General features: G+C 41.1%; 1 protein-coding gene across 2 annotated transcripts in view; it reads left to right on the top strand.

The window, feature by feature from the left end:
• LOC110523952 (GTP:AMP phosphotransferase AK3, mitochondrial) overlaps window positions 1-12,705 on the top strand; it is a 36,106-nt gene that overhangs the window by 1,933 nt on the left and 21,468 nt on the right. Inside the window, exon 2 of one of the 2 annotated variants that reach the window (XM_021603116.2) lies at window positions 11,170-11,289. The exons of the other annotated variant lie outside the window; for it this stretch is intronic. Within the exon in view, the coding sequence (XP_021458791.1) occupies window positions 11,170-11,289 (120 nt within the window). The remainder of the gene's footprint in view (window positions 1-11,169; window positions 11,290-12,705) is intronic. 2 annotated transcript variants of the gene reach the window in all.

The following is a 12,705-nucleotide window of genomic DNA, read 5'->3' as shown; positions in this document are numbered from 1 at the left end:
AACGCTGGTTGACTTGATAAACAAGACGACCTGGCAACAGACAAACAGAGAACACCAGTATAAATACACATGGGATAATGGGGAATATGGGCGTACTTGGAGGGGGGTGGAGACAATCACAAAGACTTGTGAAACAGATGAGGGTGTGACACAAATATACACTGGAGTTGCTTACCAAGACGTCATTGAATGTTCCCGAGTGGCCAAGTTACAGTTGTGACTTAAATCAGCTTGAAAATCTATGGCAAAACCTGAAAATATTTGTCTAGAAATGATCAACAACCAATTTGACAGAGATTGAATAATGTCCTAGAGACATTAACGACACTCAGTTGTGTCCTATATACGCATGATGATTTCCCTGTTAAAAGAGGTGTGTTTTCTGTTGTCCCTGGCAGAAGCGTCAATTGTTTACCATGTGAGGCGGTTGTTTCCTGAGTGAGTTTTTGAGACTTCGTGTTTGTTTTTCAAGTGTACTGTGATCCTGCGGTGACTGTTTCTCAGTAAAGCATTATGTTTATCCTTAACCACTGATTCCTTGTCTGGTCTCTTCTATGCACCTGGGTCCCTCCTCACAACTTCCAGGCAAATTAAACAATTTCTTTGAGTGCTTTGAAGACAATACAGTGCTACCGACGCGGCCCACTACCAAAGACTGAGCTCTCCTTTGTGGCCGACGTGAGTAAAACATTTAACCGTGTTAACCCTCGCAAGGCTGTCGGCCCAGACGGCATCCCTAGCCGCGTTCTCAGAGCATGCGCTGACAGGCTGGTGTGTTTACGGACATATTCAATCAATCCCTATCCCAGTCTGCTGTCCCCCCATGCTTCAAGATGGCCACCATTATTCCTATTCCCAAGAAAGCCAAGGTAACTGAACTAACATCCGTCATCATGAAGTGTTTTGAGAGACTAGTCAAGAGAGACTAGTCAAGGATCATATCACCTCCACCCTACCTGTCACCCTAACCCACTTTAATTTACTTACAATAGGTCCACAGACGATGCCATCGCACTGCCCTATCACATCTGGACAAGAGGAATACCTATGTAAGAATGTTGTTCATTGACTACAGCTCAGCATTCAACACCATAGTACCCTCAACTCCTCATCCAATAGGGCGACGCACAATTGTCCCAGTGTTGTAAGTAAGAATTTGTTCTTAGCTGACTTGCATAGTTAAATAAAATACAAATTTAAGCTTGAGTCCCTGGGTCTTGACCCTGCCCTGTGCAACTGGGTCCTGGACTTCCTGGCGTGCCACCCCCCAGGTGGTGAAGATAGTTAACAACATCTCCACTCTGCTGATCCTCAACACTGGGACCCCACAAGGGTGCGTTCTCAGCCCCCTCCTGTACTCCCTGTTCACCCATGACAGGAAAGGGAGCACCCCCCCCCATCCACATCGAAAGGGACAGCAGTGAAGAAAGTGGAAAGTTAAAAATAAAAAATAAACGTTTTTAATTTCCTCGGAATACATACCACCGACAAACTGAAATGGTCCACGCACAGACAGTGTGGTGAAGAAGTCGCTACAGCGCCTTCAATTTGGCTTGTCACCGAAAACCCTCACTAACTTTTACAGGTGCACAATCGAGAGCATCCTGTCGGGCTGTATCAGCGCCTGGTATGGCAACTGCACTGCCCACAACTGCAGGGCTCTCCAGAGGGTGGTGCGGTCTGCACAACACATCACAGGGGGCAAATTACCTGCCCTCCAGGACACCTACAACACCCAACGTCACAGGAAGGCAAAAAATATCAAGGACAATAACCACCACTGCCTGTTCACCCCGCTTCCATCCAGAAGGCGAGGTCAGTACAGGTGCATCAGAAGCTGTTTTTCATTCTGTCCCAGCTTTATCTCAAGGCCATCATTGTTAAACAGCCATCATTAGCACAGAGGCTGCTGCCTACTTACAGACTTGATATCATTGGCCACTTTAGTAACGGCACTTATCTCGCGTTACTTATCTCATATGTGTATACTGTATCCTACACTATCTATTGAATCTTAACCGCTCTGTCAGTGCTCATTCATATATTTTATATATTCTTATCCCATTCTTTTACTAGACTGTGTGTATTGTGGAGTTGTTAGATACTGCTGCACTGTCGGATCTAGAAGCATAAGCATTTCGCTACACTTGCAATAATTGATTTGATTGATTGATTTGACCAAGTCACACTCACAGCTGTAATTGCTGCCAAAGGGAATTCTAACATGTATTGACTCAGAGGTTTGAATGCTTATCTAATCAAGATGTTTTAGTATTTTGTGTAAATCGTTGATAAATTACAATTAAATCAATTTTAATCCCACTTTGTAACATAACAATGTGGAAAAAGTCAAGGGGCGTGAATACTTTCTGAAGGCACTGTACATGGGTCTTCTATAAATAATTGGGCCAATGTGTGACATTGGGATCAACATTTGAAAATGGTTTGAAACACAAGATTGTCATGCAGTTTCACATGTGAGAATAAATTGGATTATGCCGATTATGTATTTTTCTGTAGCCTTTGGCCGACTCAGGCGCACACAAACCATGAATAGTGATAGCATTAATCTCACCATTTGAATCTCCCCATTGCTGTTTTGATGATGAGAAAGTGACCAAAAACATTTTTTTTTAAATGGAATGATTAAAAGAAGCCAACATTAAATGTTGTCATAATAACCGCACACGGTTTTACCGCGACAGAGAAGCGCAACACCCTTCAAACGAAAGTGGACAAATCTCTTACAAAAACAGATAAAAAATGAAATCACATTTCATGGGAGCAGGAGAATGTATACATTGGCTACAATTACAAGAACCTTTCAAGCACCAGATTGAGGAAATGTCTGATTTTCAAAGTACTCCTATTCCAGTACTTGTATTTCTGAGCTCCAAGTTCATGTAGGTTACTTGAAGCCCCTTGTAATTGTTTAAAATTGCAGGTGTAACATGGACAACCAAAACGTATTTGTCATGTTATTTCATTACCAAATCATATTGCGAAGTAGCCCACTATGCTATGTCATTTGTTATAATATACAGAATAATTCATAGGAATAGCATTGGGTGTTGCACAATAGTCTTTCCTACACAATTGCGCATGGTAGACTGTGTCCAATCCGAGGCACAAAAAACATGTGAAAACATGAACGCATTACTTTGATGCTTTCTCTGTTAAATATAATAGGACCCTGCTGTAAATCAAGCAGACAATACCAGATGCTCAACATCAATTCGCTAGGGATATTGGATCCAACGTGGATCCAGGCACAACTGTCTTCACCAATCCTCGCAAACACCTTTCTTCCAGCACTTGGGCTGTTTTTGCATTGCATTAGCTATCACCAAAGCTGTTCATCACTTGACTTCCATTTGGCAAATTTCTTCCCGGATCAGATGTGTGAAAATATCATGGCGTAGCTAATCAGCTGGACACCAAATGCGCAAGTATTATGCATTATTATGGAAGAACCATGTTCATGACAGTATCGAATTAGGTTTTAAGTATCAAGGTAAGGGGACTCAATTAGAAGCATTCAATTTTGCAATGCATAAATTATTATGGATTTGTGTGCCCATGAAAACTGTTTTCACCCCGTAACATAAGGAGAAAATAAATGTTAAGTAGTTACACTGCATTTCTGAGATCTCTATACAAAAAACTGTCTGACAGCTTAATTCAGGGTTCTTACAAGGTTCAAGTTCAATGTATAATTTAACCGCCGGTGTAAGTGCTAAACTGCTTACTGACTGTACACTGTAACATTACTGCATGATTGTAGCAGGTTTACTAACGTGTTAGTTCTATTAGTTATGTTAACTATGACGTTACTTTAGCTAATATGGTGACAACGATGTATAGGCTGTGTGTAGCGGTTATGATATGGTTTGGCTTGGAAAGTTTTGTTTTGCCTGGTCACATACAGCTGATGTGTTGTGCATTGAAGTCAACAAGTGAAGGGAACAGGTGAGAGGAGGAGAGTGCATAGCTGCTAGAAGGAATACAACTTGGCTGCTATGAAAGTGAACTTTGTTAATTCGTGATCAGCTGTGTATTCATTCTGCCGATTCTGTTGAAAAACTTTTCTTTAATGGAAGCATACTGAACTAAACATGATAAACATACGTGAATTTGTCCAATATAAACTCTTGTTTGCAACAGACTAATGATTACACCCTATATCAGCTAGATGCAGGCAAGAGTGTAGAAGATGGTATTGAATGTGTCACTGTCTGTCTATGTGTCTGTCACCTCAAATTTTTATTTTGAACTCTGTGACCTACGTTGTAAACTTTCATTTATAGGCTAGGTTGTAGCAAGCTCATGGGTATAGGGGAAGTATAATTTAGTAGCCTAAACCTATCACTGTTCCATTGAACTGGGTGAATGGAATGTGAATGACAGTCATGCAATATGCTGTAATAGAAATAAGGCCATGCTCATGGAATTTTAAATGGCACTGACCCCATTGGCTATTATCACCACTATATCTTAATGTAATGACATGAAACAAAATGGCTGATTATAATTAATGACTTATCAACAGTTGTAACAAGTTGTCCAATGTAGAAAATCCTCACTGGTACCCTCTTTTATAGAAATACCCTAAAATAGATACATGATCAGGGGCACCCTAGTGGCCGGGGGCCCTAAGCAACCACTTATCAATCAATCAAATGTATTTATAAAGCCATTTTTACATCAGCAGATGTCACAAAGTGCTATACAGAAACCCAGCCTAAAACCATAAACAGCAAGCAATGCAGCTGTAGAAGCACGGTGGCTAGGAAAAGCTCCCTAGAAAGGCAGGAACCTAGGAAGAAACTTAGAGAGGAACCAGGCTTTGAGGGGTGCCAGTCCTCTTCTGGCTGTGTCAGGTGGAGATTATAACAGTACATGGCCAAGATGTTCAAACGTTCATAGATGACCAGCAGGGTCAAATAATAATAATCACAGTGGTCGTAGAGGGTGCAACAGGTCAACACCTCAGGAGTAAATGTCAATTGGCTTTTCATAGCCGAGCATTCAGAGTTAGACAGCAGGTGCGGTAGAGAGAGAGAGAGAGAGAGTTGAAAACAGCAGGCCCTGGACAAGGTAGCACGTCCGGTGAACAGGTCAGGGTTCCATAGCCGCAGGCAGAACAGTTGATACTGGAGCAGCGGCACAACCAGGTGGACTGGGGACAGCAAGGAGTCATCAGGCCAGATAGTCCTAAGGCATGGTCCTAGCCCCCCGACACAAACTATTGCAGCATAAATACTGGAGGTTGAGACAGGAGGGGTTAAGAGACACTTGTGTCACATAGCTAGGGGCCAGCCCTGTATGGATGCAAGGGCTGACCATCCATTATATCAAAATTATAGTTTAAACCATGTTTTGAGGCTATAATGTTTACATTTACTTTGTTCACAAACATTGCAGTTAAACAATCCTATATTTTGCGTTCTGATGGGGTATGACAAGGACTCTAAAGTTCGACCATATGCTCCTAGATATTTTGCCGTGTGACCTGACATTTTATTTTGGGATCAGCAGTGCGACCAGAGAAAAACATCACCCAGATGATAATTCTGGAAATAATGTTGTGAAATAATGTTATGTTGTGCTCCTGTGCAGTTGTGCCTAGAGAAAAAAGTGAGCGCAGATTCGTTCAATCCAAAGACTACCTGTAAAGAATGCATCAGTGATTTTGTATTACTTCCAACTTTCAGAATACTTAATGGTATGGGAATGCCTGTGTCTACCACTTTGTCTCGCCAGTTAACGATGCCAAAACAGTCATTTCTAAAGGATTTCCCAGAAAACTTTCCAAATGAAATGTTAACTGCAAAGTAGGCTTACCTGACAGAATAATATCGACCATCATGATGATTTCTGTTAAACAGGTGGTCTTTTGTTTTGTAATCTCTGCTATTGCGCATGCAGTACAGAAACACCGGCAGCCAAACACCAGTCTATTGAGGTGTGCAAGCGAAAATATATATATTTTTTTTCCCCAGACCTGTGGTTTAAGCATGGCTGTGGACTTAGAACAAGAAATGTAGTTGTTTTCCTATTAGAAAAAGTGAGATTTTGAGTGTGAAAACCTGAAAAACACTAGGGAAAATCAGGAACCTGGAAAAACTAAATAAATGTATTGGCTGGTAAGAATTGTGAGTGGCTGGCAAATTGTTTCATCTACCTGCCACAGTGGCTGCTGGACCAACACGTTTGTTTTTAGGCCATGTTCGTAAACCATGTCACGGGTCGTTCCAAAACCAGACATTTGTTTACACCTTGTTCAGTCATTTTACTTCATTAGTTCTCTATCTAAACATCTGGGGGCACAGAAAGAAAGGAAAAGGGATAGCTTCTTCAGAAGATTAATGATCATAGAAATGAATGACTTATCCCTTGCAGGTCTTCACTCACACATTTGAGACCGTGTAGAATGTTCAATGTAATGCATCCTCAATAGGTAGTGCTTTTACACAATGTAAAAACCACCTAATATTCCACAAATTACTTTCTAACTTTAATTACAGATTTTTGTATCAATATTTTAGCTTTTTACAATAAATAAATGTATTTACAGGTTTAAATATGAGTTTCTAGAGCACAACCAGGCCCCCAAGTCATGAGCTCTGCTGATTGGCTACTGCGTAGCAACCTAGTGGTGCCAAAAAGCCCTGGTCTGCCCTCGCAATTCTACATTTTTGGGCTTTCAAATTAGTTTGTTATGATCAGGTTTGATTCCAACGACAAATTATTTAAAAGTTTGCTACAAATCTAGATATTGAATTAAATAGTGATCTATTCTGACTACTACATTTGTCGTCACCAATCACAGGCCAGCAGGCTAGGAGGAGGCTCCCGATTGACTCTCTCAGGCAGGATGAAAACGACTACATCGACCATGATCCTTTGCTAGTTACGGCCACTTTCACCATGATCTTCAGCATATTTTTTTTTGTGCCACTCGGCCCCATTCGTCTTCAAAATCAAATACATAGGAATAGGTGAATGACATCCACTCTATCACTATCTACTGGTTCTAATATCTATGAGAACAACATGTGCTTCAATAGTACCTAGAATTTATATAGGCCCAATATGCTATATCTCAATCAATTAAAAAAAATTAATCTTCTGGTGCTCCTAGATTTTATGTTGTGCTCCTAACTTTTTTAGGTTGGGAGTGCCAGTGCTGCCAATTTTCATTTTATTTAGAGCCCTGGGTATGGCAGTTGAACTAAGCTATTGAAACATTTCTACGTTATATTCTTCAAGAATATTGGGTATATATCATACATTTACAAGTCCAAAAATGAATGTGGCATCTGCCACTTTAATAGTGATGCAATTAGATTGTTTTGTATGTAAGCACAAAATGCAACATACAGAGAAAGAGAAAAAAAAAGAAAGAATGTGTCACCCACAAGATGATGCAATGAAGCGTGCAATGAAAGTCCTGGAAAAAAGCTCTGAGTTCGCACACTCCTACTATTATGGTGTGGTGGTTGCTGATCAACCGACCGCTGGGGAGAAAGATGCAGATCAACAGTTAAAAAAAGTTCAACGTTTTTCTAATGACCCCTGGCCTAAACCCCTGGAATTTCCTGTCTAAGTACTTGTTTTGTTGAAGTTTCTCTTGACAACTATTACAGAGATAACAATAGACCAACACCTTGGAAATAAAATACTCCCCCCTACAGTAGCCAATAGTGCGTTTCTGCTCGGACTATGATAAGAGAAACAGTTCAGTCCAGTTCCACAATCATCCTGGTATCTTACTGCAGTTAGGTCGAGCCTGAAGAGGAGTGACGAGACCCCCATCACATATCATTAAGTGGAAAGAGCAGTCATTGTGACAAAGAACCACTTTAGTTTGAAACAATTCACACACCTGTATTTCATATAGACCTACAGCTAACGTAAACCCGTGCCACAGGTAACCTGATACATAAACAAGCTGCTACCTGAGCTTTTTACAGTGAAGTTCAAGGTAGTTCTGTATGTAACTGCAACATGTTATCACACTGCTCCAGCTCTTACCTTGGCTGAAGTCCCATCAGATGTGAGGACATCATAAACTGAAGAGTAGCCTATAGCGGACAACTGACTTCAAGGACTTCACTCCCACTCTCCCGAGCACCTTTGTATTACACTGGAATGATAAGAAGGACATAAAAGGCAATAGAGTTTTATTTCAGAACACCCAAGTGAAAACAGGACGAAAAGACTCTGTTTTATTGCCCGTACCATCTTCCACAAATCTGTGATCTAGTTAGCAGTTAAATTGTAAATTTTGTAAGTACACACAAGCACAGCAAGCCATGTGCCAAGTCCTCAAAGAAGGCCAATAGTTCACATAATGCAAGCCTGTATATCCAAAGCACATATTTTCAGTGTGGCGTGTGCAGCCTCTCTGCTCTAGACTGAGATGAGATCCACCGTAGGCTATATTAGCATGCATATGGGTCATGCTGCACCGTCTATGGCTCTGCACAACCCTCTGCCCTGACTGTCAGGCAATTCCTTTCTGCTGTTGGACAAAGACCAATTAAGTGAAAGGCTGAGGGGGAAATGTATTCCGGCCTAAATAGGAAATTATCTACTGAAGTTTTTCTAAACCTATTAGAAATATATAGGTAACAATAAAGGAAACACTTGAGTAAATGAGGGATACAACGTATATTGAAAGCAGGTGCTTCCACACAGGTGTGGTTCCTGAGTTAATTAAGCATCCCATGCTAAGGGTCAGGTTTTAAAAGGCCCAGTTGCCCATTATTTTGGCTACCGTGGCTAGAATAAGAGATCTCAGTGACTTACCATGGCTAGAAGATTTCAGTGACTTTGAAAAAGGGGTCTCAAAGGAGCATAAGGGGTTTAAGGTGTGTGTCTCAGTCACCAGAACCCAACCCAATTGAACACTTATTGGGAGATTCTGGAGTGAGGCCTGAGACAAGGTTTACCACCGCCATCAACAAAACACCCAATTATGGAATTTCTCATGGAAGAATAGTGTCGCATCCCTCCAATAGAGTTCCAGACACTTGTAGAGTCTATGCCAAGGCGCATTGAAGCTGTTCTGGCTCGCCCTATTAAGACACTTTATGTTGGTGTTTCCTTTATTTGGGTAGTTACCTGTAGTTTATTTGAGTACGGTACATACTGTAATCAATTGGGGAGATTTAGTCTTTTCTCGACTTGGTAAAGATACAGGATGTTTTTGTCCTTAGTGTACAGGTTATGTAAGATACATAACTCTGTTCTGGACAAGATAGGATTTGGTAGAATATGTTGTTAGTAGAGAATACACGGTAAAGATGACAGCTCTGAGCTGTGTGTGTTCCTGTGTCTCTCCTTTTGGCAGAACATATAAAGAGTTGGTCCCATGTTTCATGAGCTGAAATATACGATGGAGTTTTGTCACACAGCTAAATGCCACAGATGCCTCTAGTTTTGAGAGAGCGGGCAATTGGCATGCTGACTGCAGGACTGTCCACCAGAGCTGTTGCCAGACTATTGAATGTTAATTTCTCTACCATAAGCCGCCTCCAATGTCATTTTAGAGAATTATGCAGTACTTCACAACCGCAGACCACATGTAACTACTCCAGCCCAGGACCTCCACATCAGGCTTCTTCACCTGCGGGATCGTCTGAGACAAGCCACCATCCAAAGAATTTGAGTACAAACTGTAAGAAACCGTCTCAGGGAAGCCGATCTGCATGCTTATCATCCTCACCAGGGTCTTGACCTGACTGTAGTTTGGCATCGTAACCGACTTCAATGGGCAAATGGTCCCCTTCAATGGCCACTGGTATGCTGGAAAAGTGTGCTATTCACGGATTAATCCTGGTTTCAACTGTACAAGGCAGATGGCAGACAGTGTGTATGGCATCGTGTGGGCGAGAGGTTTGCTGATGTCAATGTTATGAACCTTCCACAGGACACAATCAACAGCCTAATCAACTCTTTGTGAAGGAAGTGAGTCGCGTTCCATGAGAAAAATGGTGGTCACACCAGATACCGACTGGTTTTCTGATCCATGCCCCTATCTTTTTTAAGGTATCTGTGACCATCATATGAACGTCTATATTTTGCAAATGTATATAAAAAAACTGATATAACATTTACATAAGTATTCAGACTCTTTACTCATTGATGAAGCACCTTGCACCTGGCAGCGATTACAACCTTGAGTCTTCTTGGATATGATGTTACAAGCTTGGCACACCTGTATTTGGGGAGTTTCTCCTATTCTTCTGTGCAGATCCTCTCAAGTTCTGTCAGGTTGGATGGGGAGGGTCGCTGCACAGCTATTTTCAGGTCTCTCCAGAGATGTTTGATTGGGTTCAAGTCCGGGCTCTGGCTGGGCCACTCAAGGACATTTATAGACTTGTCCTGAAGCCACTCCTGTGTTGTCTTGACTGTGTGCTTAGGGTCGTTGTCCTGTTGGAAGGTGAACCTTCGCTCTGGAGCAGTAAGCACCTACACAATTATAACATGTTGTCTTGTTTGGTGGCAGAACTCATTAAAATATTAACCATTGTGTAGAATTATACCCAAATATATTCAAATATATATTTCTACTTTTGTGTACCTATTTAGGATACATCACCATGAAGAGAATGACATTCATATCCATAATGCACAGTTCTTCCAGAAATGTATTTTTGTCAAATGTAAATTGTTAAAAGTAGTCCTTGTGTTAGACCATGGTTTGTTAAACTTTGAAATCAATGGTTTTGGTTTGGCATATATTTTAAGTGAAATATCTTGAGTCTCATCGCAATTCTGTTATCGTGGAATTGCCCATGACAGCTTTCTGTTTTATCCTTGCAGAATTGGTTCTTCTGAGATAATAAATAGTAAAGATGACAGCTCTGATCCTTGTGTTTTTCTGTCTCTTCTCCGGACTCCTGCAGAGCTGGGTCGTCTGATGAAGTGCATAATGTGTATATGTGTAAATAGTGAAGATCACAGCTCTGAGCTTTAACTTCCTCCCGTGTCTCCTCTCCCTGCAGAGCTGGGTCTTAGCTTTGTGTTGCTCTGTGTGTCTGTGTCTCCTCTCCTGGCAGAGCCGAGTCTTCTGATGAAGTGCATAATGTGTACATGTTTTAAATAGTAAAGATCACAGCTCTGAGCTTTATTTCCCCACTGTGTCTCCTCTCCTTGCAGAGCTGGGTCTTCTGATGAAGTCATGCATTGACCAGGGTCAGCTGGTACCTGATGATGTCATCTCCCGTCTCATCCTGACAGAGATGAGGAACATAGACCAGAGCAGCTGGCTGCTGGATGGTCAGCAATAAGCACCTGCACCACACTCATTACTGCGACCGATAGAGGGGATACAAATGGGGAAATATAGAAAAAGGTTATAATAACAAATATAGCTCTGAGCACCAATGAACAGGGTTCACGGGGTGACAGAAAGGACACGAGATCAGGTGGATAACAAAGCAAGCACTCTATCGTGTGAAAGCATTACCATGTTTATCTCTCAACACCACAAGGTTGACACAGGTGACGTTTGACTAGTACAGTAGGTTGGTTATCTTTGAATGCAGCATCTAATCATTGTCCATTTCCTTAAGAGGCTAATTCATTGAGTCTATATACCAAATCTGGAGTCAATCTGATTTATGGTTCACGAGAAGAAGATTTTTAAGCAGTAGCATATGTGCTAACATGCATATATAGATAGAATGCAGCCATATTTGAATGCAGGTATGTAAACCATTAAAGACTTATGTATTGAGTCTAAATGAAAAAACTGGAGTGAATCTGATGTATGGTTCATGAGGCGAAGATTATTGCAGATGATTTTGAGCATTAGCGTTACATATGCAAAGAATTAGCTGTTAATAGATTCCTTGTTTTTTGAGATATCAATACCAAAGTCAGTGAGGTTCATCTTAGGGACATCCATGATAGCGATGACAAGCTTCAAGTTGATAGGCCATTGTGGAGTGGAATTACAGTGGTTTAAATCCCATAGATTCTGGGTTACAGTTATTTTAGCTAATGTTCCACTCCTGTCATTTGCCAAAGAGACTTTTGGCAAATGAGCCGGGTTTACGGCACAGTTGCTGATTGGTAGTTGGAAGCATTAATGTTAAACACGAACATGCGTGCAAATTTGGCGCAATATAGAATTTTAAGAACAACAATAAACGATACCGTTACGACCTGCTGCGGTCTCTCCCTTGTGAGAAGGTAGTGTCAATGGAGGATCATGTTCAAAGTGGCTAGAGAGGACTAATGAGAGAGAGAAATAATGATAAGGAAAATATTAGCCTACAAGTTTCAATCAAGCCACTTTTGCTTCAGTTGCATCCCATTAAAACTGGAAAAAATTGATTTAGAAATTGACACACCATCCAAAGTGTAATTAATAACTTCACCATTCTCAAAGGGATATTCAATGTCTGCTTTTGTTTTACCCCTCTACCAATAGGTGCCCTTTGTGAGGCATTGGAAAACCTCCCTGGTCTTTGGGGTTGAATCTATGTTTGAAATGCACTGCTCGACTGAGGGACCTTACAGCTAATTGTATGTGTGGGGACATTTGTATTTTATTATTTAGACTTATTAAGGGGTTGAACACTTATTGACTCAAGACATTTCAGCTTTTCATTTGGAATTAATGTGTAAAAATTTCGAAAAACAATTCCACTTTGACATTATGGGCTATTGTGTGTGTCAGCCAGTGAC

Source organism: Oncorhynchus mykiss, chromosome 5 (genome assembly GCF_013265735.2).
Source record: "Oncorhynchus mykiss isolate Arlee chromosome 5, USDA_OmykA_1.1, whole genome shotgun sequence".
NCBI lineage: Eukaryota > Metazoa > Chordata > Actinopteri > Salmoniformes > Salmonidae > Oncorhynchus > Oncorhynchus mykiss.
Note: the sequence above shows the minus strand (reverse complement) of the source record. Positions and strands in the feature narration are given on the sequence as shown.